The 27,500-nt window shown below is 37.7% G+C and overlaps 3 protein-coding genes across 3 annotated transcripts in view; 2 read left to right on the plus strand and 1 right to left on the minus strand.

Annotated features, from left to right (window-relative positions):
- LOC137614450 (protein rtoA-like) overlaps positions 1 to 9,222 on the plus strand; it is an 11,197-nt gene extending 1,975 nt beyond the window's left edge. The window contains exons 2-4 of the mRNA XM_068344258.1: positions 7,841 to 8,473; positions 8,637 to 8,827; positions 8,989 to 9,222. Coding sequence (XP_068200359.1) covers positions 7,841 to 8,473; positions 8,637 to 8,827; positions 8,989 to 9,097 — 933 coding nt within the window. The 3' untranslated portion in view covers positions 9,098 to 9,222. The remainder of the gene's footprint in view (positions 1 to 7,840; positions 8,474 to 8,636; positions 8,828 to 8,988) is intronic.
- Positions 9,223 to 11,379: 2,157 nt separating this feature from the next.
- On the minus strand, positions 11,380 to 12,699 carry LOC137660124 (uncharacterized). The gene is made up of 2 exons (XM_068394838.1): positions 11,731 to 12,699; positions 11,380 to 11,589 (listed from the first exon to the last, which is right to left on the minus strand). The coding sequence occupies exons 1-2, from the start codon at positions 12,697 to 12,699 to the stop codon at positions 11,380 to 11,382; spliced, it is 1,179 nt and encodes a 392-aa protein (XP_068250939.1).
- Positions 12,700 to 19,732: 7,033 nt separating this feature from the next.
- On the plus strand, positions 19,733 to 24,464 carry LOC137614456 (chondroitin proteoglycan 1-like). The gene is made up of 5 exons (XM_068344265.1): positions 19,733 to 19,845; positions 23,038 to 23,079; positions 23,190 to 23,288; positions 23,546 to 23,839; positions 24,249 to 24,464. The coding sequence occupies exons 2-5, from the start codon at positions 23,038 to 23,040 to the stop codon at positions 24,378 to 24,380; spliced, it is 567 nt and encodes a 188-aa protein (XP_068200366.1). The 5' UTR covers positions 19,733 to 19,845; the 3' UTR covers positions 24,381 to 24,464.
- The last annotated feature ends 3,036 nt before the right edge of the window (positions 24,465 to 27,500 follow it).

A 27,500-nucleotide genomic window follows, 5' to 3' on the forward strand; every position in this document is an offset into this window, starting at 1 on the left:
TCCTTTAACAATATGTTTTAACGATATATATGATTGGGCTCTTCTCTCAGGTTCTAAGTCGAGAGAGAGAGAGAGAGAGAGAGAGAGAGAGAGAGAGATAGAGACGGAGGGAGAAAGAGGAGGATAAACGTTTCGTTCAAGCGAGTAACGTTGTTATCGTTTTTACTCTTCTCCCTAGTCTCTTTAGGGGAAGAAGGTAAAAGTTTCTAGAGTTTTTTCTTGTTCTCAAGCTTTATGCGGTGAGAGATTTTAAACGTAGTTTATTTGATCTAGTGTTTAGTCTCTTTCCAGCCACTGAATTATTTATCTTTCATTAGATTTTTCTGTTACATTGTAATTCTGTTTTCGCAATTACTAACTTTTGAGAAAGGATAGAATTGCGTGTTTCAGGTACAAACCACTTAAAGTTTCGAGTTCAGTGAAATAAGTGCAAACAGAAAATCAAAAGTGATAAGTGATTAGCGCAAAGTGTGTCAGTGTTGTGCGTGAGGGTACTTCTGTGCGTGCCAGTCGTCCTCCCAGTCCGGGACCTCTTGCAAGCTCCCAAGCCCAGGGGAGAAGCAATGTCGAAGGGCAAAAGGGTTCGGCAGGCCTTGATCGGCGCACAGAAGTATCCTCGGTGGTTGCGGGCGTGTCTTTCAGAGACCGTCACTCCCACCCGCAGACGATTGAGCCCTTAATTTGCTCGTCTGCAGAAGAAATTTCGGGGAGAAAACGCTGGTCTCAGGTCTCAAGACCTCTTAAACGTAAAGTCCAGACCTATGCCAGACGTACGAAGTTAGAGTTCAACAACCCGGATGCAGTCATTGGGTTAGCTCTGACTCTCCTCAGTCATCAGGTGACTGCACACCTCCTAAAAGGAGTAAGGTGCTGCCGCAACAGATCTCTTCTGTTAAGGCTTCGCCTCAGCAGACCTTAGTGTCTGCCGACCCCAAGTTGACTCTACTGCAGTCCATGCAGTCACAACTTGCGGTCCTGATGCGTGAGTGTCAGGCGGAGAAGGTTACACCTTCTCCTGCGATCGCTCCGCCTGACCGCAGTCCTGTCTGCCAGGCGTACGATGTTGAGGCTCCTCAGGATACCTTACCACGTACTGAGTTGCCAGTTTCCAGCGGTGTGCAGCTACCTCCGCCTTCCTTAAGGCAACCTCAGCAATGGGAACAGGAAGCTTTTACCTTGCTTCCTCCGCTTCCACTTGCGGTTCCAACAGTGAGGCAACACTCTCTTGAGGTACAACAACCTCTCCCATCCATGAGGCAGGCTCCTCAGCTCTCGCTGCAGCGACCTCAACCCTCCTCAAGGCGAGAACCTCAACACCTTAGCCTTGCGCCTCAGGAACCTCAACTCGCGAGACAATTACTGCGTTCTGCGCAACCACTTCCTGAACGCTCGCAGCTCACACCTCAGGAACCTCAACTCGTTCCTCAGGAACCTGCTACTGCGCATACATCAACCTTACAGCAAGCGCAACTGTTGAGGCAGCAACCTCATGCTATGAGTCAGCCACCTCAACGCATACATCTGCTACTTTCTCCTCAACTTGAAAAATAACAAATGACAATAATAACACCTCATTACTTTCATAACTTGCAGTATGCCTACACAAACATTATGATAATGGAGGTTATTTGTCTTACTTATATAAAAATATATATGTATTCCTTGCAATATATTTTTAACAATATCGCAGAATATGGCAAAAATATCTTCAAAACAAAAATGAATCATGAGTTATGAATGTAAGGTAAATATTATGTTGATATTAAAACCCCATGCAAGCATGCATGAAGCACTCTAGCACTGGTCATGGAATTTCTGAGAAATGTTTAACGCCATGCAACACGCTCTGCTTACCTTACAGCATGCTCTGCATACAGCATGCTCTGCATTCAGCATGCTCTGCATTCAGCATGCTCTGCATTCAGCATGCTCTGCATACAGCATGCTCTGCATACAGCATGCTCTGCATACAGCATGCTCTGCATACAGCATGCTCTGCATACAGCATGCTCTGCATACAGCATGCTCTGCATACAGCATGCTCTGCATACAGCATGCTCTGCATACAGCATGCTCTGCATACAGCATGCTCTGCATACAGCATGCTCTGCATACAGCATGCTCTGCATACAGCATGCTCTGCATACATCTTTGGTTGTTGCCAACTCACTAGACTGTCAAGCAGTTTCATAATGTTGCCTTCTAGTCTGCTGCTTTTGCACCATTGAAACCCTCACTGAGATAACTTAACTTTTCTCGGATATGGTCCCTGTAGATGAGAAAGTGCTTTTCTCCCTCCTTCTGATATTCCCTTGAGGACTCTGTCATTTGGAGAGGAGCCTTTAGCTGCGTAGCCTCCTTTGGACTTTTATTTAAGCATAACATGCTTCCAGGGAAGGTAATGGTTCCACTTCAGTCACTAACCCCGTCTGTTACCACACCTGCTCCCATAGACCTTGAGCTGTGTTGCAAGACATGCAGTCCAAGCTTAGTCCTTGTTAAAGGATTTTTTGTTTACGGAGTCAGTGTGTCACTGGGAAGACGTTCAACAACCAGCAGAAGTGACTTGTTGTGACGCAGTGCGGCAACCTCAGCAACCCGATAGGAGTTGTCTATACGACCCAGACAGTCTAGACAGCTTCGGGTTGTCACTGTACTTCCTCGCTTCCCCATGGTTGACAGTTCACAGACTGTGCAGCAGTACCATGATCTTGTGTCCGGCTCCGTCAGACGACTGGCTTTTAAGAGCTCCCACAAGTCGTCGCTGTCTGGAGATTCTCAGATGGACTATGGATCTGACCAAGGAACTGGGCCTCCTGGTCAATTTTGAGGAGTCTCAGCTCATCCCATCCCAGACCATTGTCTCCCTGGGTATGGATCTTCAGAGTCGAGCTTTTCGGGCTTTTCCGTCGGCCCCAAGGATCTTCCAAGCCCTAGAATGCATCCAGAGCATGCTGAGAAGGAACCGATGCTCAGTCAGGTAGTGGATGAGTCTAACAGGGACATTTTCATCGCTGGCCCTGTTCATCGTGTTAGGGAGAATCCACCTCCCCCCCTTCAGTATCATCTAGCTGCTCACTGGATAAAGGACATGACGCTAGAGACAGTCTCAGTTCCTGTTTCCGAAGAGAGGAGGTCTTCTCTCGCGTGGTGTAAGAACAGCTTTCTTCTCAAGGAAGTCTACCTTTGGCTGTTCAGAAACCCGACCGCCGTCTCCTCTCGGACACATCAGACACGGGCTGGGGTGCGACTTTGGACGGACAGGAATGATCGAGAACATGGAATCAGGAGCAAAGGACACTTCACATCAATTGCAGGAGTTGTTGGCGGTTCTTCTGGCCTTGATAAACTTCAAGTCCCTCCAGCTTAACAAAGTGGTGGAGGTGGACTCTGACAACACCACAGCCCTGGCTTACACCTTCAAGCAGGGAGGGACTCTTTCGTGAAGTTGTTCTAGATCACAAGGGACCTCCTCATCTGGTCTAAAGATCGAAAGCTCACGCTGGTAACGAGGTTCATTCAGGGCGGTATGAATGTCATGGCAGATCACCTCAGCCGGAAGGGTCAGGTCATCCCCACAGAGTGGACCCTTCACAAGAATGTTTGCAGCAGACTTTGGGCCCTGTGGGGTCAGCCAACCATAGATCTGTTCGCTACCTCGATAACCTAGAGACTCCTATTGTATTGTTCTCCGATTCCAGACCCGGCAGCAGTTCACGTGGATGCTTTTCTGCTGGATTGGTTCCATCTCGACCTGTATGCATTCCCGCCGTTCAAGATTGTCAACAGGGTACTTCAGAAGTTCTCCTCTCGCAAAGGGACACGGCTGACGTTGGTTGGCTCCGCTCTGGCCCGCGAGAGAATGGTTCTTAGAGGTACTGCAATGGCTGGTCGACATTCCCAGGACTCTTCCTCTAGGAGTGAACCTTCTACGTCTACCTCACGTAAAGAAGGTACACCCGAACCTCCACGCTCTTCGTCTGACTGCCTTCAGACTTTCGAAAGACTCTCAAGAGCTAGGGGCTTTTCGAAGGAGGCAGCCAGAGCGATTGCCAAAGCAAGGAGAACATCCACTCTCAGAATCTATCAGTCTCAAGGGGAAGTCTTCCGTAGCTGGTACAAGACCAATGCAGTTTCCTCAACCAGTACCACTGTAACCCAGATTGCTGACTTCCTGTAATATCTAAGGAAAGTAAGATCCCTTTCAGCTCCTACGATCAAGGGTTACAGAAGTATGTTGGCAGCGGTTTTCCGCCACAGAGGCTTGGATCTTTCCACCAACAAAGATCTACAGGACCTCCCTAGGTCTTTTGAGACCTCAAAGGAACGTCGGTTGTCCACTCCAGGCTGGAATCTAGACGTTGTCCTAAGGTTCCTTATGTCATCAAGATTTGAACCTCTCCAATCAGCCTCTTTTTTAGGACCTCACATTAAAAACTCTTTTCCTCGTGTGCTTGACAACAGCTAAAAGAGTAAGTGAGATCCACGCCTTCAGCAGGATCATTGTTTTCACATCTGAAACGGCTACATGTTCCTTGCAGCTCGGTTTTTGCTAAACAAGCTTCCTTCACGTCCTTGGCCTAAGTCGTTCGAGATCCCAAGCCTGTCCAACTTGGTGGGGAATGAACTGGAGAGAGTACTTTGCCCAGTTAGAGCTCTTAGGTACTATCTAAAAAGGTCTTAACCTTTACAAGGACAATCGGAAGCCTTATAGTGTGCTATCAAGAAACCTTCTTTTCCAAGTTCTAAGAACTCAGTTTCTTACTATTCAGGCTTCTGATTAGAGAAACACATTCTCATCTGAAGGAAGAAGACCTTGCTTTGCTGAAGGTAAGGACACATGAAGTGGGAGCTGTGGCTACTTCAGTGGCCTTCAAACAGAGCCATTCTCTGCAGAGTGTTATGGATGCAACCTATTGGAGAAGAAAGTCAGTGTTCGCATCATTCTATCTCAAAGATGTCCAGTCTCTTTACGAGTACTGCTACACCCTGGGACCATTCGTAGCAACGAATGCAGTAGTAGGCGAGGGCTCAGCCACTACATTCCCATAATCCCATAACCTTTTAACCTTTCTCTTGAATACTTTTTATGGGTTGTACGGTCGGCTAAGAAGCCTTCCACATCCTTGTTGATTTGGCGGGTGGTCAATTCTTTCTTGAGAAGCGCCGAGGTTAAAGGTTGTGATGAGGTCCTTTAGTATGGGTTGCAGCCCTGTATACTTTAGCACCTTTGAGTTGATTCAGCCTTCCAAGAGGAACGCTACGCTCAGTAAGGAAGACTATCTTATTAAAGGCAGAGTAACGGTTCAAGTCGACTTCCTTACCAGGTACTTATTATTTCATTGTTATTGTGGATAACTGATTATATGAAATACGGGATACTTAGCTATCCTTTAGTCTTGTACACTGGTTTTTCACCCACCCCCCTGGGTGTGAATCAGCTACATGATTATCGGGTAAGTTTAATATTGAAAAATGTTATTTTCATTAGTAAAATAAATTTTTGAATATACTTACCCGATAATCATGATTTAATTGACCCACCCTTCCTCCCCATAGAGAACCAGTGGACCGAGGAAAAAGTGAGGTGGCGTCAACAACAAGTACTGTAGTACCTGGCCACAGGTGGCGCTTGTGAGTACACCCCCTTCTAGTATAGTGATAGCTGGCGTATCCCTCCCGTAGAATTCTGTCAGGCAACGGAGTTGACAGCTACATGATTATCGGGTAAGTATATTCAAAAATTTATTTTACTAATGAAAATAACATTTTATAGTTTTTATAAGTTGGTGAATTGGTAAGAGCTCTGTTATTTAAAACAAAACGACTAAGTAATCTTCTGTTTACTGTAGACTGCATTAACAATAAGAAATTGGAAAAAAAAAATCTTTGTATTGTCTACAACAATTATCAAAAGCTATATATCTAGTATTGTTGGTTATAACCTGCACGTTGAGCTAAGTCGACAATAATATACTGAATTTAGCAGCCTTTGTCTTCAAGAATTAAAGTGAAATTTTATTCAATTGTTTATAGTGAGCTACATAAATTTGTCCCAAGAGAGACTGTTACTATTTAGGTAGATATGTTTTCTATTCTTGACCAACATACTGTGGAAGAGAGGGCAAGGAGCTACTCCCTTATTCTCTTTCTGAAAGAGGATCCAGGCTGTTGATGCAGTCTGAAAGGAGTCTGTCGGTCTTGACAGAAGGATTATTTTCACATCGGTAGGTGTTTTAGAGATTTAGATAAGCTGTGATCTTGCTAGGGGTTTGTTTGTGTTTGTCTTGGTATATGTAGTGCGATCTATAATTCTCTTGCTGTGCTGGGCATATGCTTTGACGGGGAGGATGATTGTTTTTATTACTCCTAGTGTTCATTAAGTACGCTTGGGAATGCTGCTCCTGCAGTTGCTCCCCTGACACATAACCTCATCCGGAGCAAGTAAACCTTGAGTCTGTGGGCTTTCAGGTTATGATTGCGTGTGGGGTGGAATGTGATCGGCACATCCCATTTGGAGACTTATTTCTGTTTATGCTACTGTCGTTGATGTAACTAAGGTAGGTTTTGTCCTATGTGTTTTATGTTGGCTTTATAGTCCACCCATGGTGGTGATGGCTGTGGTAAGTGTATGGCCGTCTCCTCTGCCTGTGTCTTTGTTAGTCTGTCCCTCCCTAGGGCCTAAGAAAGTGTTCCCTCATTGCAGTTGGTTATTTGATCAGGTTGCCTTTGGTACCACTTCCCCTGTTCTTGACTCTCGTGTGTCATGTTCCAGTTTGAGTGTATCTCCTGGTAATTATTGTGCTTTCTGTGATAGGGACATTGGGTTTCATATACTTTGACTCTTATACATGCAGCATTTGATGGGCTGGTTGGAAAGAGAATTAACTTGCGCACTAGACCTCCTCAAACTTTGACCCTCGGGAGGGGCTGTTACTTCCTGTACTTTCTCTCATATTAACGTAGATTTTCTCTAGCATACCGCGTTGTTTTTAAACTACTCCCCATAACTCCAGCTCTTGCTCAAACTAGTGCTCTCGACTCCTTATCTACCTGAAGGACTCTGGTTTGTATAGCTAGAAAATAAAACTATCTATAATTATTACTCTGTAATATGTTAATATACATGGTTGGTTCTGTATACCTTGCATCTATTATTCTTTAATAGATATTTACCCAAGTAGAATTCACACTTCCTTAAAAAGAAATCTAAAACTCCAAGTTTAGTGTATACTAGTACTATTTTAAACTAAAACTACTTCCAACGTTAAACCTGTACTGCATGTCCTCTCTGAAGGAACTCCTCCTTGTTATATTTTCAGTCTGCAATGGTAATCCTTTTAGAAGCTTAAATGTTTTCTACTTTAATTTCAAATTAAAATATTGAAAAACTTTTAAGTTTCAGAGTAACTCTAGAACTACACAATAATTTTAAGTAAAACTTTAAATAAAACTCTCAAGCTTCAAACTCAGATGGTAGTATTGTAGTAGTTTGCGGGCTGGGACCAGATATAGCACGCAGTCTGCTTTTTGTCATGGTTGTATAGCTGCTTAACATAATTAATCGGACTGCAACCGGATGTGGCACGCAGTCTGCTGTTTGTCATGGTTGCATAACTAATGGTTTCATAACTGCTTAACGTAATTAATGCGGACTGCGACCAGATGTAACACACAGTCTGCCTTTCTTCATAGTTGCATAACTGCTTAATGTAATTAAGGAATTTTTGAAATTTTAGACTGCAGCTTTGTTAGAGTTGTTTTGGTTTTTGCCTAAAATTTAATATTTGCAGTTTAGTTTTGCTTTTGTACCATTTCTCAAATAATTAATTTCTTGCAGATGTATCTTGCAGCTATTAAATTGGTGTTAATATCCTTCGTATACAATGTTGCTGGAGGTCCACAACTAGCACAAAGTTCTACAAGCTCTACATCAGGCTCTGGCTCACGGAGAGTAGTTTCATCTGGAACAGAAAATTTTGATTCTCGATCGTCTGGGAGCACTGCCTCTGGTTCTGCCTCTTCTAGATTTGTTTCTGGCTCTGGATCTCAATTCGGTGGAAGCAGCAGCTTTGGGAGTTCGGGAACATCCTCCGGTTCGTCTGGATTTGATTCTATTGTAACCTCTGGATCAAGCTCTGGTTCCAATGCAGATTCGGGGTCTGATGTTGGTTCAGCTTTTGGTTCAGCCCCTAGCTCTGGATTCGTACAGAATGTAGGGGGAACAGTGTCGGGTAGCTCGGGCGCACAGTTCGTAAATAGTGGACCACAGTTCATTGTCAACTCTGGACAACCTGGCCAATCTTCCCAAGAAGGAAGGTTCTTCGCCAACTTCTTGCAACAACTAACAATAACGGTTACTGAAACCAGAACAATTGATAACTATGTGACTGTAACAGAGACCATCTTGAATAGTGTCCCAGTAACAATTACTGGATTCAATGTGAACACTGTCACACTAACTACGTTCGGTGTAAGTATTTTCCTTTTAATTTTGTATATTTGAGTCTCTGATGCTTGGTGACTATAATTATCTAAAATTTCCTTGCTGTTACACCAAACTGGTGAGTTTTCTCTTACACTTTGAATATTTGAGTCTTTTAGTCTATTAAATGATAATTCTACTTCACTTACAGGTACACCAAACCGAAGTTGATGATGTTGTAGCATTGACAACAACTGTAGTTGAAAGGCCAGTAACAGAGTTTGTAACTACTGCAAAGTCAAACTTCATCTATGTAACTGATGTTTCAGTAGAGGTTTACACTATAACCCATAATGCTCATCTGATAACCCAGACTGTACACACTACTGTTGTTACCCAAACGTGAGTCCCATGGAGTTTCTAAAGCTTTGGAATATTTTGATAAGATATTTAATTTATACAATCTTTTGTATTACATGTTTTGAAACTTTTGAATAGTTGCAATTTTTGCTTCACTATTTATACTTGAGACCAAAACGTTTAATGTTTATTTTTATCTACAGGCTGACAATGTCTTCACCAGTTGTCAGAACGTTCTTGACCACCGCAACTGAAACTAGCACAGAGCACCGAACTGTTGTGAATACTGTATTTGTCCATGGATATGTGTGATTATCAACCATTGAATTTTAAACTTGGGCAGTGTTACTGACATTTTTTAAATACGTAAAAATTTATTTAACCTTGTGACTAATGATTGTGTACAGTAGTATGAATGATAAATCAAACTAGTAAAATTCTTATTAATCTTCCTTATCTGTTATTGCTGGTGTATTGTGGATTGGCATACCTTGAAAATATCTTTATCTAGGCACGTAACAAACAAAAATATAGAATAGTTTAGGCTTTTTCGGGATTATCGAATACAGTGTTTTCTAGTAACTAAGATTTTCTAGTAAATGAGGCTTTTCTATGGCTACTAGGTGAATTAATAATTTTTAACTGGAGGGTTCATAGGAAACTAAAAACATATATATAGATCTATATATATATCTATATCTATAGATTGGGAAAGTGCCAGAGGAAGTGTAATATGACTTTATGATTGGCTTAAAGTAAATAGAGGCAGATTATCTTGAAATGAGGGGCAGATCTAATTTAGAAGGGGCTTCTCAGAACTTTAATCTCTTGATTACAATTTACCTATATATGTAAATAGGTTAATTGGGTAGAATGTCCCACAATACATTAAACTGAAAATAAAAAGATAAATACTAGTGGACGGATATCTGAGATCTGCATTGTCCATATTTTGTCGCTCACTATTTCGGAGTTCACTGTTATGTAGCTATGTTTAAAATCATATTTAAGGACGCTACAAGCTGGCTGTGTCTTTTCAGTTGTAGATATTACCATGAAATTTGGCAGAAACAGAAACTGTTAACCATCAATTCCCAAAGTCCCCGAAGTTTTATTTGAATGTGTTATTCTAGGAACAATTTTCACCACCGCCTAAAATAATCATTCAACCCATACTGAAATAAAAATTACTATGGCCTTTATATGGCAGATATAAATGCAAAAATTGGTGTGGGTAAAGTAAATACCCTTTTGAGAATTCCATCTTGATATGTGAAGTCTTCTAAAACCAAGAGCAGTTTGCACCCCTTCACTACTGTTGTTGTTGTTGTTGTTGCTGTGTTTTTTTTTTTTTTTTTTTTTTTTTTTTTCTTTACAAATTTACCGCCAGGGCATGCCTATATTAGGCAAGAAATGCAAGCTGGTAGAAACAAATCTTGGATTTATTTGAATAATCACTTTTAATAAATTTGAAACTTCTATTTGTGTATGAGAAAGACTCCGCTGCCGAAAATATCACCTGCTCCCACCCACCCTCCGAAATAAGTGGGCTACGGATTGGGCGACATATTTATACAAGGTCACATAACTTCGTTTGCGACAATAATATACTATAGTCTATCGGCTCCTTCATGGCAATCCGGGCCTTGTCTCCTACGTTGCCAAATGTCTTTCTCTGGAGTGTTTAAAGGCCTACCGCTCCTGTTTACCCCTTTTAATCCCTGCGCTTGAATGTCTCCAGGGGCAATATACTGGACCTTTCTAGGGATTATCCCATACTACTGAGTTTCCGCATCCTCTAATCAACTCTTGTGTGAATTTATCTACCTACACTCGCAAATTCCATCTCGTGGAGGCTCTACCATTTTAATATATATATATATATATATATATATATATATTTTGTATATATATATATTGTGTGAGAGAGAGAGAGAGAGAGAGAGAGATCCTGTGTAAATTTAGGCAGGTAAACTGAAATAGTGTCATAAAGATACATGGGTTACACAGAATTATCGACAATTAAATATATTATCTATACGTAGTATAGACGCCCAATTATCTTCATTAAGAGTATCCGATACACTTTCTTTTTATATTCTCATGCCTTCTTTCTATGGACTTTGTTCTAGCTTTGCAATTTACTTTGAATATTTTGTTTTAGGTTTGGCACGTTTTTATCTTCAAAATATAAGATACTTTTGCTTGAGTGTCATACCTGATGAAAATATCAATTTGTGTTTCATAGTGTTTGTAAGGATTTATCAAAACAAATAGATGATAGTTTCGAGTCATGAATGTTATACTGATAACGATACACAAGAATGCCAGGATTATAGAGATTTATTTCTGCACATCTTTTATATTAGAAATATGTAACATTTTTTTTATTTTTATAACTAAATTATTTTGGAAGCTAAATTAATTTACATTAATAATGAAAAAAAAAATGTAGGCTACATTACAAATTAATTAAAAACTGAATGAATATTTACATCACAAAAGAAAGAAAAGAATGAATGGATATTTACATTGAAAATGAAAGAAAAACATTAATGATTTCAGTGAAATAAACAAAAAATGGGTACTATTCATTATAATTCCTCTTCATCAGATGATTCTAGATTTATAACAAAAGATTCAACAAAATTGTCGATGGCTAAATCTCTTGAAGTGTCATCCCTTTGAAGAGTCTCTGCATGGTTAACTGCATTTTTCCAATTTTCCGGTGTTACTTGCTGTAACGCTTCACTTATAAGAGATTTGAGGTCCGAAATTTTAAAATTATTTTTCTTTGCCACATACTGTTTGACTTGGCTCCATATTAATTCAATTGGGTTATATTGACAATGATATGGAGGAAGTCTTACCACTTTGTGGCCGTGCTTACTCGCAATAATGTCAATTTCGTACTTGCGTGGCTATCTTGACGTATGCTGTTTTACCATAGCATGCAGATCATCCTTCAAGAGATCGTCTCCGGGGGTTTCTCCTTTCTCGATAAGCCAGTCTTTAATTACAGCTTTTCTATCGGATGTCGTAGGCTGTTTATCAATTTGGAAAGAGGGATAGGATGCATTGTCCATCACTATGATCGATGATGGCGGTATATTGGGAATCAATTGTGAAATAAACCACTCCTTGAATACAGTATGATTCATTTGTTTGTGGTAATCGCCATCGTTTTTAGACTGGAAAACAAGTTCACAGTTTGGAACAAACCCGCGTTCGGTCCCAGCATGAAGAACGATTAACCGACTACCTTTCCCAGTAGGGGGTTTAATACCGGTGGCATTTTCTGAATTTATGTCAATCCAACATTTCCCAACGGTATGGTTTTGGTTAATCCAAGTCTCGTCCAAGTATACAAAGGATTTATAGCCACTGGTTTTTAATGCTTTCATTTCTCTTAAAAACTTAGTTCTGGCTGAGGCTACATCTTTTCTCTCCAGTAGAAATTTTCTTCCATTAACCTTGCTGTACCGAAAGCCAATTTCATGAAGAACTTTGTGAACAGAATCCCTGGAACCTTTAAACTCAATATTTTCTTTTAATTCAGCTGTTATTGAGTCAAGCGTTGGAACTTCCTTCCTTGCATAAAAGTCTAAAACTGTTCTACGCAAAACGCTTTTGTCAAAATCATCTAAATTTGTCACGGTTCTTGGTTGTTGCTTCTTCTGTTCAACGAAAATTGGTTTACCGTATCTCTCTCCCGTTACTTTTCCTTCTTTGCAAATCCTGCTGATTGTCCTCTCCGGTATCATTGTTGCTTCCGAGGCGCGTTTCAGTGTTTTTCTAACATCCATAACGGGTCCATGGTTTGCCTTTTCTTTGTCAAAGTACTTCACGATCCTATAAACTATTTCTCGAGCCTGGGGATGAAGGCTAATGCGGGAACGAGGACTTCCTTCCATGTTCTTGGTAGGGCGACAGACTCCTTAATGACTGACTGTTTTGGTTGGGCCGTCTTTATGGAGACACACTCTGTTTGACATATTCATACCCTGAGGTCAGCTTAACGCCTGAGAAGGATGTGGCAGCGCTGTAAAATTTTCTGCCACGTTTAAGAAGAAACGTGTAATTTTATTGTTATTAAAAGTAAAGAAATTACAAGGGCATTTAATAATCGCGAATATTTATTATTAATTAAGTATATTTACATTTTTTTAACTTATGCTGCCTCCATACACCATACAACGTGATGGTAATATTTGATATGGCATCGCCGCTCCCGGCCCAAACCCAGCCTTGTTCGCCTTACAGGATCCGATAGTTTAGTTGCAACTCTGGACTGATATTGTATGAGATCGGCATTGTCCCTCATTGATGTCCCTCTCTATCACAGTTCACTGTAATGTTGCTACATTAAACAGCATTAAGACTGCTACATGATGGCAATGTCTTTTAATTTGTAGACATTACCATGGAATTTGGCAGGAGCAGAAAAACTTTCCATCAATCCTTGACCTTTTCACTAGGATATGTGGATTATTCTAGGAAAGATTTACTCCACCGCCTAAAATACCCATTCGACCCATACCGAAATAAAAGCTTGCCATTTCTTTTTTATTGCAGATATCTACATGAAATTTGGTACGACTGTAGTTCACATAACGGCCTTCAAACCCTGTGAAATTCATTTGGAGATCTTTAAAGCTAGGAGTGTTTTGCTGGTCCTATTTTTCTTACCTAAAAATCTTTACTTACGAGCAAAAGTGACTACCAAGGCATACTTTTAAAAGTTCGTCCACACGGAGGAACAGTGTCTATCGGACAAACGGTTACCATATCTAAATTGAGAGAGAATAATTAACTTTTTAATGAGGAAAGTTGACAAATTAACAAGCTGTGGTAACAGATGAAGTTAACTACCAGGATCACTACTCCCTTTACCTGACAAAGACCGGAAGAAATGTCCGAAGCTGTCCGCTGGCATCTGTTAAATATGTTGGTTATAATCTGTACTCGAGAATAAACTAGTTATACGTACGAGCATCATAACCATAGTACACCATAAAATAAAAGCATAATCCAATAAACTAAATTATGCAGCATGATTATTCCTGATATTTTGAGAACAATGGAATGGTACATGGAAGGACTAGTTGCAAAGACTGAATTAAACTTTAAGAACTATATACTGATGGGCCCAAATGCTTTATGCATTTTATTTGAGAACTTAAAACCTTTTATAACTAAGTAGGACACTTGTATGAGAGGGAGCATTTTTCCAGAAGCACATCTGGAGGCATTACAGAATCACAATTGCCTGACTCAAAAATAACTTATCGCTGAACTGAGGATGTTTAATTGTTATTAACTAACAATGTATAGATTACATTATTCTAAGAAATAACTGTTTGAGACTGGTCATACTTCGGATTGTGTGTTGACTAAATCAAAATTGTTTCAGTGATGATAAAATGTTCGGGAGAGTTACGTATTTTCCTCAGGATCAAATACTTGGAGCAAATGAGAGACAGGTGTCCTTAACTGAAACAGATTCTGTTATGCTATACTCTTATATCTAAACTCCATAATTTGGTTGTGCAAATGTCTTCTGTACCAACCTCCCACTTTCATATTCTTTTCGACTTGTAAACCAGTTAGACATTAAACTTATCGGAAATTCTGACGTTATTTTATTTATTGCTGCTACATGTTTATTTCTGTCTTTGTAAACATTTGCTTTGATGTTTTATAAGCATGGGTTCTGCCAGTACTGTTTGATTAGCAACTGAGCCTCTCCTATCTCAGTCAGCTTTCCTCCGTAACTGGATTACTAGTCATGTTTACAGGGAAGGTGATACCTAATCTTCTAAAAGTTCAAGTTAATCCGGTAAACAAGTAGAACTTCGTCCATAGTGCCACTCCGCCTCCGGAGTGTCTGAAGCTGAGACTCTTCGACGTTATTGACGTCATTAACGCTTCTTTCACATTGTTACCTGGTAACAATTTTGTTCGACCGACACTTCGACTGTGCGGACGAACCTTACAAGGTATGAACTTGAAAATTGGCAGACATATTGATTATACATACTTAAAATATCCATTGAAAATTTTTAATATACTTGTTGATGTTGGAGTTATTGACCCCGCTGCCAAAAATATCAGCTGTTAACCCCCACCCCCACTCAGAAATATATGGCGATCGAAAAAGGGCTGTGACTTTACTGTGGTAAGTATCAACACGAAAATTAATAAGAATGTAGGAAACATAACACCCATTAAACCCTGTGAAAATCATTTGGTATCTGTGAAACTCGAAGTAGTTTCCTGCTGCTCTCGGATTTTTTAGCTAAAAATCGTCAGTACGAACATGGGTGATAGCCAGGGCATGCTTACAGCAGGTACGAGCATGAAAATTGGCAGAAACAATGCTTATATATATCTGAAAAAAATCCCTTAAAATTTCTATTGAATGTATCTATTGGGGTAGGAGTTACTGACCCAGCCGTCGAAAATATTAGCTGCCACCCCCCAACCCCCGTCACCTGGCGATGATGATAAAAGGGAATGGCTGGGCCATGGGTTGGATGGGATTTGTTTGCGAAAATTATTTTATATTTTATATAAGGTCATTCACTTAGTTCGAGACAATATAATATAAGTAAAAAAAGAAAATAATGCACAAATTCACACCTTTAAAACCTCAAATTATGTTGTTTCGACGTAACAAGAGAGAATCGGTTTCAATTGTGGACCTCTCTCTCTCTCTCTCTCTCTCTCTCTCTCTCTCTCTCTCTCTCTCTCTCTCTCTCTCTCTCTCTCTCTCTCTCCGAGAACACGAGAAACAAATGAACGTCTTATCTTTAACACTGACAATATCCGTTTAGTTAACAGCACAGAATGAGAAGGAAGAAAAATATCGAACAATAGTTATTTCTAGGGATTTAATAGACTATAGATTATACGTTAATAGCACAAAATCGCCTTTTTCACTGAGGAGTTATTATTATAAATCGGGTAGTGATTTTAACTTTCCTTCAGACGTGCTTCAGAAAAAAGGTCCCCCTCATACATGAGTCCTGTTTTGTTATAAATCATAGAAAGTCTATTGATCCATCCGCATAGAGATCTATAGATTCTTAACCAATTCGAGGTTCTTTTAAAGTGGTTATATTACTCATTTTCCACCTTCGTAAACGGGCAATAATTGCACCATTTCATTGTCATAAAAAAGGGCAACAATAACCATTCCTCATAGTGCAATTCTCTTGGTTCTCCGCTGTATCTTGGGTTATGATATTTCACATTTAAAGCTGACGACTAAAGTACAGTGACAATGCGTTGGCCTGGCATTCACGTGACAGCAGGTTGATCCCCGCCAAGGACTGTGAGTTCAAGCTGCTTACTGAGGAGGATACTGCTGTGGTTAGGCACCACAGTGGAGGATGGGCTTGCCCGGCTAACGTTCTGGTGAGCATCTATTCAGATAATACTGAAACCAGACACCTTTACGTATACCTTTAAATATGAGTTGCCAGCGGACATTAGTTTCAAACATCGTCTACCAGTCTTTGTATGGTGAACAGAATAGAAGTTATGGTAGGAAACTTAAACTGGTACTGTATATAGCTATTTTACCATGTCAATTCTTATTTCAACGCTCATAATGTCATACACTCCTGGTGCAACAGACACTCTCTGACCGCGTGAAAGTACTGCAATGAAAGTAATGAGTGCTGCAGTACTTTAAAACATAATCATTAGTTTTTATATATATATATATATATATATATATATATATATATATATATATATATATATATATATATAATGTATATTTATATATATATATATATATATATATGTATATATATTTATTATATATATATATATATATATATATGTATATATATATATATGTATATGTATATATATGTTTCAAATAAGCCATATATATTAATACATTAAAGTCTGGATTCTCTTAACGACCTCGGGATCAGAGCCCCAGGCCCTATAGTCTTTGAGTGATTTCGCCTGGGGCTCTGATCCCGAGGTCGTTTAGAGAATCCAGACTTTAATGTATTAATATATATGGCTTATTTGAAATATGAAAAACACGTTTAAATGTGCAAAAATTATCGTATATATATGTATGTATATGTATATGTATATGTATATATATATATATATATATATATATATATATATATATATATATATATATATATATATATATATATATATATATATATATATGCACAAGGCATTGCGTACTATTAGATTGAGAAGTCGAAGAGGATAGATAGATTCTGTTCAGGGTCAATACAGGAGAGAGCTACACAAATTGCAGATATCGAAAAATCGGGGCTGATTCAGACGACCTTTAAGCAACCAAATTATGGTGTTTTGACGAGACAACACGAAAGGATCGGTTTCAATTATGGAAACCTCTCTCTCTCTCTCTCTCTGAGAATTAAAGAGGGCTGGAATCCGTAATTTACCTGAACTACATATTCAACATATCGTATTAACATTTAAGCTAGAACAAAAACAGGATCCAATTTGAAATCAAGACGCGGATACTAGTACTCAAGATGCAGTCAAACCTATTAGTTTCATGGGAAGAAGGAGGGGGTTGGTGTAGTCACCCAGTTGCCAAGACCTTCTCAAAAACACTATTACTTTCAAAAGTCTTTTAAACTTTGCGGGTAATCCCTCATTCATCTGGTCTACAAAATTCCTTAAGAAGAAATTCCAAGACTACAGAAACTCCCAACTACATTTTGAGCTGCTGTTCAAGTGATAACAAACACACACTAAAATAATTAATTTCCTTAAAACCAAAGGTTTTCAATTAATATCAATCCCCTTACCAAGAACTACAGGTTAAAACTCGAATTTAACAGGCAGCTATCCTCAATTTGAAATAAACCAAAGAAAAAAATGTTTATTAATCAAACATTTTATAAAGGTTGTGAAGAACCTGCAACTAGAATTTTGTAAATATCTAATTTAGATTTGATTTCAAATTTGATTGATAAAAAAGGTCAACATTCTGTAGTTACAATCTATAAAACCAGGTTTTCAATAAAACTCCCAAAAGTTTATACCCATGGGAGAATGCTCTATTAACAAGAGTCCAGGAAGCAGTGAAAACCAACTAAAGTAGACTGAAAAGTCCTAAGAAACAGAAAAGACTAAAACGGTGTAAATATGATAATAAATAACAGTATTAATAACAAATACTTCCGTATATATTTGGAAAAATACAATATATATATATGTCACACTTTTTAGTGGTACCTTTAAGCGTTTAAAGGTTTAAAGGCGACTAATATATAACGGAGGCAAGGTACAGTAAGAACGCCCTAGCAAGCTGGATATTGCCCTAAAGACTGACCATCTATCCATATAACCAGCGTCCAAATCCCCTCTCCACCTAAGCTAGGACCAGGGAGGGCCAGGCAATGGCTGTTGATGACTCGGCAGGTAGACTTATAGGCTCCACCAAATCCCCCAACCTCAGCTCACAAAGATGACAACGGCGAGGTTGCAGACACCACAAGAAAGTCTCTCTCTCTCTCTCTCTCTCTCTCTCTCTCTCTCTCTCTCTCTCTCTCTCTCTCTCCTGGAACGGAGGTAGTGTATAAGGCTATAAAGCGGGTGCTGCTACGAGCCAAAGGTAAAACATCTCTCTCTCTCTCTCTCTCTCTCTCTCTCTCTCTCTCTCTCTCTCTCTCTCTCTCTCTCTCTCTCTCTCTCATCGTGAATATAAATACACCTATCTTTGTAATTATCTTGAATTTTGATGTCCGCATCATCTATAAATTATTGATCTGTGGATTCTGATTTTACAATTCAGTATGTCTCGAACTGAGTGAGTTCTTCAAGTATCAACCCTCCTAATATATCATTATTTATTCAAATTACTGTTCTGTAATCGGCTTAATCATAATAGAATAAATTGTTTAACTGATAAATATATAAACTATGGAGTTTCATTATGGGAATCATCGGAACAGAAAGACAAGATTGTGTATCGGTCGTACAATATTGACACAGGATTTTTTTTCATTAATGTGAAGGCCTACTCATTACGAGAAAATTCTTAAGCGTAGTGATTGTGACACGATTTTAAGTATATATTTTTTCTGAATGCAGAGATTTCAAAAGGCAAGGAGATTTGTTTTGGTCAGAAAAAAAATATCTGATTCTAAGAAATTTTCTATTCAAAATCTTACCGTAATTATGAAGCATATATTTAATAGATAAGATTAAAATTTATATTTATCATAGATTTTTATAACTAATTAATTTTTCACCAATCAGATTTAATATAATTTTTTATGTTATATTATATCTTCCCCGAATTAATTCGAGCCAGCTCTGTAAGAATCAAGTTTGACTCATCGGGCTGATAAATCTCTTTTTTTAATAATAACTGAACGATGGATAGAGTATGCTCTTGTAAAATATTCATAATGATATCAGTAGCCTCTATCTTTAATCACATGATTTACCCTCATATCGATAATAATAATACCGAATTTACGAGTATAAATTATTCGACAAATTGTCTAAAAACTTACATTTTCCCCTACTTAAGAATATACATATATTACTTTTACCGGGAGTAATGTTACCTGTTTCAAAGTTCAAACATACAATCTACAAAAAAATTGTTGTCTCGTATAGAATGCACAATTAGTTATGATGTGTAAAAAGCATTCGATACGAATATAATTTCCTGTAGCGTTAAGAAATTTGAAGTATTATTTCATAAAATTCATAGAACTTGACACTTTCGGATGAACTTTTGAAAACATTCTTGTAAATCTACGGTTTTTTTTTTTTTTATCTCATCCTTTTTCACCGAAGTCTCCGACTAATCGCTCTTTGCTCCTTGGATCCATGACGTCATCCCTGAAATAAGTAGTTCTGTTAAGCGCAAAGCAACCTTATGTAGTGGTGACTTAATTACCAGTACTGTGTGCTATTGGCTGCGTCCGAAGTTCAAAACCGAAGTATAATCCAAGCTTTCGGGGAAGCTTTAGGCAGTAGTGTTCCAGCCCTTACATTCTAGTACCCATATCGCCGTTTGTGATTTAAAAGTGAGTTGTCATTGTAAAGTATTTCGTTTTATGAAAGTGGTTGTGGTTAAACATGCTATGTTCAATCTTTAAAAGTGTGGGAATATTTCAAGTGTAGACATCACTACTTTTTAATTTATGTGAGTTTTTCTTGACTACTGAATTCTTGTTTAATTGAACTTTCTTGCTATAGACTGTTAGTTATAGGGGTGTTGGCATCATATCTCTCCCTATACGTTCTTGATACTAACATGCATACAATTGCTGTGGATCCGGTAATAAGTTACTTGTATGTAATTTTATTAGTTTATTTAATTTTTTAAATGCTAAGTATTGAATACTTTAGGATTCTTTTGAATCGACTTTAAGACTTTAAATGTCTAATCCTAAATTATGGTCTTAAAAGTTTTAAAACCTTAAATTTTAACAAATGCGAATTCAACTTGTAGAAATTTTAACTTACTTAATTAACGAATAATCTTGCTATTGAAGTTTTAATGCTCTTATAATTGTATCAGTAGCGTTTTATAATTATTCATGTGAATAAGCTTTGTAAACTGTTGTAAACTGTTTTCTCAAATGTTCGCTTTTATAAATTTTTCTTGCAAAAATTTCAAAAGGCCCTTCCAATCACTACTTATATCTGTATGCACCGATCTTAAGACACGCATAGTATCCTGTCGCATAAGATTTGCAGATGACTATTGCATTACATTTTAAATATTTGCTGTCTCTTGTTTTGTTAACTTGCTAAAAGTTTAATCATTCTGATTACTCTAATATTAATGAAATCCTGTCATTTTTACTCTATATTCTTTTGATTTCGACGTTCGCACGTTTACTTAGATTCCGTGAATCATGGTATTATGTCTGCCGAAGAGGCTAAGTGACCTGAATTCTAAAACTGGATTAGCTTTTGCCATTTTAAAGATTACGTAAAAAAAAATGGCCGATTTAGCGAATTATCCATCATATAATTCTCGGACGATTGAATTAACCGCCAATTAACTTCTGAATAACAGAATAACTTCTGACGAAGGTCTTATCTCGGATTGCTCCAGATTGTTAAAAGAATGATCCGTTTCCTCCATTTCGCAAGTTCATTTTTAAATTTCTATGATTATAGAACACTGAGAAAAACTTGTAGTAAATAGATAAAAACTTTAGAACTGTTCCTCTTAAATTGCTTTAATCAACTCCGCAAATATTTAGTTATACCTTTATATATTTACAGAAATAAGGACCACTCGGTGGGAACTGGGTGTCTTGGTGGGTTAAATTAATTTGGAATTTATCAGTAATGGTTTAACAAACTTTTACCTAAAAACTCTTTGGGACTCTTGTTAAAGATCCCACGAAAAAAAAAAAAAAAAAAACTCTGTAAATCCTCTTCCCCCTGAAAGATCCACGTCCCTTTTTTTATATTTTATGGCTTGCTTGCACCCGCTTTGAGTTTGTTGGGTGTCAAATTTATTCCTCTGCACAAAAGCCATCCTTGCATTATTCTACCAATGGAATTCCTCTAATAAGTTTAGCAGCATCTCGTCTTCCTTCCCCTACCATTTATAAGTTTACCATAATTAGGACGCACGAGAGTGACTTGGGCAATCCTGTGACACCCCGTATTCTTGGTACAAACCTGTGTTGCGTGCGAGATATGGAGTCTAACGTAAGTGTAATAGCATCCATTAGTGCAGTTTCTTAGCTATAGCAAAGTTTGATCGTGAGTTTCTTTCTAGTGAATGAATTTCTTAAAGCTGTTATCCCTAAAATTTTAAAGTGTCCAAAGTACGATTCTGGTTAATGTTGAGTTTACTAAATGTGATGTAGGGATTTCTTGCGAAGATTATCTTGTGATTTTAAATCTAGTTTTGACTAAGGAGTTCCAGCTATCAGTGACAGCAACTACTTTGTTAGATTAGGTGATTTGCTGTTCGTCGGACATGGGGGTGACAATGAAGGTAGAACGGCATATTTGCAATATTCGTGAGAAGAACATGACTGTAGGAAGTTTTTTCCTGTTGAGAGTATTCGGTTTTTTATCATTAAGTTTTAAATTGCTTCAGTAAATCTATTCATAATTTTTTCAATTTGAAGTTTTTAATGAAATTTTCCTGTATTCAGTTATATTTACATATTACAAAATGACTGTCAAGGTTATAAACTAGTTTAACTTTCCCATTAGTCTGTATTGGTTAGATAAGTGAACTCTTTAGCATTTAGATTTTTCCTCTTCCATTTTAAATTTAATATCCCTGCTTCAAACTTCTGACAGCCCCAGAGCTTTTTTTCATACGAAAAAAACTTGCCAAGAATGGCAACTGGGCAGATTCAACTTATTGAAATTTTTCAGATGCTTAGGTGCTAATGACTTTAAAAATGGATGATTGTGAGAGTTAGGAACTTAAAAAATATTCTAGGAACTATAATTTTAGATTATCAGGGATAAAACAGTTTTACGGTCACTAAATACCTGCAATTTACATACTGAATCGACTTTTAACTTTAGATACTAATGGTTTTTTGTACCACTTTAAGTTTATAACTGCGACCTGGGCACGGTTGCAACTTTATACATCTAATGTTAATTCCTATATAACTGATTCTTAATAAATCTTGGCAATTTATGTTGAGCATCAGTTGTAGTGAATGAACTATTAATTCAATTTAACTTAAGAAAATTTTTAGGAATTTTGGGTAAATTTAGGCTATCTTAAAGCTACACAAATTTCATGGAAAACTGCTCTGGTTCAACATGGGTTTGGTTAAACACACTTATAAGATTCAGTAATGGATGTATAAGTACATGTGTTGTTTTAGGTTTTCTGCATAACTTTGGGTGTCTATAAAGGCAGCTGCATAACTTTGGTTGTCTATAAAGGCAGCATCTCGAAAAATTTATGTAGATTCCTGTGTAGGGGCCACTATGCGCTTTTTTTTTTTTTTTTTTTTTTTTTATAAAGATACGGTGAAACCATTAAGCAGTTTTTGATTACTAAACTATTTAATGTACTTTTTTTATCTATGGCTCCATCAATTCCCTCTAAAGCTCTTGGATAAATTAATACTAGAGTTCTTTAAACTAAATTTTCATTTACTGATGGTAACTATTCAAATTAGTCTTTCATAATTAAATGTATAGTTAGTTACACAATGTAACATTAGTGTCTTGTTTTGAGTAGCTATTCATTACATAACTGTTAATCTTTTCAGATGGCTATCTTCTTGGTTTTCTTCACTGCCTTCTGTGCACTGGTAAGCATTCAGTCCTTGTGTAAAAGTTCAAACCTATTACTTTTAAAAACCTAATAGTTATTTGGTGTCTCATTCATAATGTGGAAATTAATTTACCATTTTGTATTTAGGCAAACTGCCAGATCGCTCCAGAATATGAAACCCATAGGCTAACATCTGCGCTGGCACCAGCAACCGTAACTCCATTCACTGAAACTAGAGTAGAAACGGTAAGTGTTAAGTGATTTATCAGAATTAAACTGCCAAAAGATCACGTTATCTTGTGGAAGTTTTTACTATTAGCATTTTAGTTTTGCGTTTTTAAGTTTCCTTCTGCGCTATATTTTTTATCTAAAACTAGTTTTAAAATTTATTTTGAAAATTCTATTTCTTTAGTTAAAACTTGTTTGACAAATTTTTATTTTATTTTACAATCTTCATAGTCCTGTCTTTGTGAATTTGAAACTTCTTTTTGTATTTAACTCAGGTTTTCAAGACTCATCCCCTAAGAGTGAGAGTAACTAGTGATGTGTGGATAACTGAAACTACTAATGTCAATGAACTGGTAACTTCGTTTGTCACTGTGTACAGTTACTTCCCGGCTAATCCAAGGACAGTTACATCTGTTATGAGGGTGACTTCAACACCAGTTATAATTAGTACTGTAGAAATAATGGTCACACCTACACTAACAGTAACTTCAGTATTCACTAGCTTTGTAACGACTACCCAGACTGTACGATTTTGGCAGAGTATCACCCATGTCTCTGTTGCACATTCTGTAAGTATGATCTATTTAAACTTTCCATACAAATCTGTTGGACCAGATGTTAATTTGTTTCAAAAACTTAAATTAACTATATTAATGTAGAAATGACTGCTGCTGCTCATCTGTAAATTATTTCCGGCCACCAGGTTTTTTTTTTTTTTTTTCAAATTCTTACTACTATTTCTGGTAGTTTTGACTTTGTCTTTCAAATTACTTTAGAAATTATTTGCTGTAGGGCCTGAGGTAGCTTTGATTAATTTTTAATTTCAAATCACTAACTACACAGATTTTGTAGGTTTAAAACTTGTCTCGAATTAGATTTGATCTATTTATAAAGTTAAACTTTGAAGTGTTATTTTTTAGGTTGTGAAAGTTCTCTTTGGGTGATTAATCTTTCCAATGAACAAATTTCTGCCCACAGGTATTGACAGTGCCAGTGTGGAGTACTCAAACATTGGTTCAAGAGGAAACTACTACAGTAACCCAACAGTTCACCACTACTGTAACATCTTTTACAAGTCGCCTGAATAGGGGTTACCTGCCACCTCAGTAATGTTTTACGAATAACCTGAGGTTACTTTTTTTTATTTCTTAATTTTTAAAGTTTATAGAATCTGTAATTAAATTAAATACTGAACTTCGTATTTCCTTCTCCTATTTGTGACCATACTATTGTTCTTAAATAATTTTACCATGTTTTAATATAAAAGGTACAAATAAAGCTAATCAAACCTCATTTACCAACATCTTCTAGTTTATAATGTTTGAGGTCGACGAATTGAGTACTAGTATTTTATACTTTAGCATTTAAATCAATTTGAGGATAGAATTTAAGGTAACTAAGACTACCTGCGCTTAAAATTTAAAATTCCTACACTTTTAATGATACAAATAATTGTCTATCAGTATAAAGCTGATTTCGGAATAAATGCTCACCAATTAAACTCTGATCCATGCATACGTGAAATGATCATTTGCAAAGTATGTGAAGTTACTGTGATAATTCAATAAGGTAACCTAATAAGAGTCTGTATGAGTAACTGAACGTATCATTAGTATAATCTGTTTTGGTGGGTCATCGTTTCCTAACTATGAATCAATTTGTATACCTTATTCTATATGGATGTATCTAGTTATAAGGGACAAAGGGACCAGTTACTTTAAGTAAAGGTAGTTCTACTTCAGCGTGAGTTGAAATATTTCCCCAAGCGAAATGGACAGAAATTCTGTAGGGAGAACCTGTCCTGTATCGGGTTAACGGATAACCAAGCCATTGGACGGGAAACTAACTCTGCGATTTGGCTTGGACCTTTAATAATTAGCCTAATAAATAAAGTGGCAGATGCGAAACTCTCGTAGCCACATAATTATGCCAAATTTTGTTCTAGTTATCTGGCAGGCTAGTGTTATTTGGCATTCCAGTCTGGAGCAGTATGAAAATGATAGGAGCTAAAACTGAAATCCATATTTATTTAAAACTGTCTAGAATTCGGCGTATTGTAAAGCTCCTGCTACAAGTGGGTTAAGTGCAAGGCAGGCAGACACTGGCGAATTTTATGGTATGGGTGGCGATCAAGAGTGTAAAATGACGTGATAGACTAGGAAACCACGAGAAAAAACTTTGCCAGTGCCCGAAGTTAAGACACTGGATGGGTGCAAAACTAACACTCCATTCTCGACTGCTTTTCCTGGTATCAATCCCTAGTCGGCCGTAAGTTTTGACAGCCGGTATCTACCGCCTGCCTTTGCTTACTGACTGCCTTGAACAGTTTGATCTGGCTAGTTTAAAAAAAAAAATCTGAGCGACCGCCCTGCTATCCCATAAATCCCTAAAAATTCCATTCCGACTAGAAGTATATAAGTAATAGTTTACGTAGACGCCGAAAATCATCCCTCGGATATCGAAAAATGGCAACTGACTTTATTATGAGAAGACTCTATACGAAAATTTGAATAAAGGTGGTTCATTTAACCCGCATCAAACCTTTGGAAAAATCATCTGGAGATCGGTAAAACTCTAGTAGTTGGCTGCTAAAAATCATCACTTACCAACAGAAGTGACAAGCGGGGCATTCCTATAGAGGTATGAATATTGGCAGAAAGAAAACTTACAAATATCTCGATTCCTTAAAATTTAATTTCGAATAAATTTATTGGTATGGGAGTTATTGACTCCGCCGCCGAAAATATCGGCTGATCTTCCCACCTGGCTATAAAGGTGCGTCCACACGGTCGAACAGTGTCCGTCGAACACATTTGGTACCAGGTATCATCACGAAAGAAGCTTTAATGACGTCAATAACTGGCACCAAGTGGCGTGTCGGAGACACTAGGTGGAGTGGCACCATGGACTGAGTTCTGTTTACCAGATTAACTGAACTTTTAGAAAATAAGATATCACGTTCCTTGTAAACATGGCTACGTTTTAATCCAGTTCCAGAGGGAAGCTGACTTTGAGATAGAAGAGGCTTGATTGGTAATCAAACAGTACTGGAAGAGCCCATGCTTATAAAACCTCAAAGAAAATGTTTATAAAGACCAAAATAAACGTTTAGCAGCAATAAAAGAGCGTCAGAACTTCCAGAAGTGGAATGTCTGTACCTGATTTAGAAGTCGAAAAGAATATGGAATCTAAAATAGGTCATCACATGGAAGAGCTACGAAAATTGGAGAAATAAATAAGTCGGAGGTTTGTACAGAAGACATTTGCATAACCAAATTATGGCGTTTCAATATAAAGAGTATAGAATAACAGAATCTGTTTCAATTACGGACACCGAAGTTTCATTTGCTCTTAGAAGTCTTTGATCGTGAGGAAAATACGTAAATTTCTCTCTCTCTCTCTCTCTCTCTCTCTCTCTCTCTCTCTCTCTCTCTCTCTCTCTCTCTCTCTCTCTCTCTCTCTCTCCGAGAACAGGGGAAACAAATATTTTAACATTGTATCTTTATCATTGAAACAATTTGGATTTAGTTAACAACATATAATCCGAAGAATGACCAGTCTCAAACAGTTATTTCTTGGAATAATATAGGCTATACATTGCACGTTAGTAACAATAACATCCCCAGTTCAGTGATAGGTTATTTCAAGTCAGGCATATGTGATTCTGTACTGCCTCCAGACTTGCTTCTTGAAAAATGCTTCCCCTCATTCATGTGTCCTGCTTAGTCCTTCCATGTGTCATTCCATCGTTCTCAAAAGATCCGGAATAATCATGCTGCATAATTCAATTTATTGGATTGTGCTTTAATTTCATGGTGTACTAAGGTTATGATGCTCCGTACTTGAAGCTGATAACTGCTATTTGATTCTCAAGTACAGATTGTAACACTTGACATAGATATCAGAGATGCCAGCGGACATCAGCTTCGGACATTTATTCCGGTCTTTGTCTGGCAAAAGGAGTAGAAATCCTGGTATGGTAATCAAATTAATCTGGTATCACTGTTTGTTACCATATCAACTCGTCTCATTTCAACGCTTATAGCGTCATTCTCTTTCAATTTAGATATGGTAACAGTTTTGTCCGACAGGCACTGTTCGACCGTGTGGACGCACCTTAATGATAAAAGGGAATGACTGGGCTATTGGTTGGGTAAGAGACTCACAAAAATTTTGGCATTTTATATAAGGTCACTCACTTCGTTCGCAACAATAATGATAATGATATAC

This window comes from Palaemon carinicauda, chromosome 20 (genome assembly GCF_036898095.1).
Source record: "Palaemon carinicauda isolate YSFRI2023 chromosome 20, ASM3689809v2, whole genome shotgun sequence".
NCBI classification, from domain to species: Eukaryota; Metazoa; Arthropoda; class Malacostraca; order Decapoda; family Palaemonidae; genus Palaemon; species Palaemon carinicauda.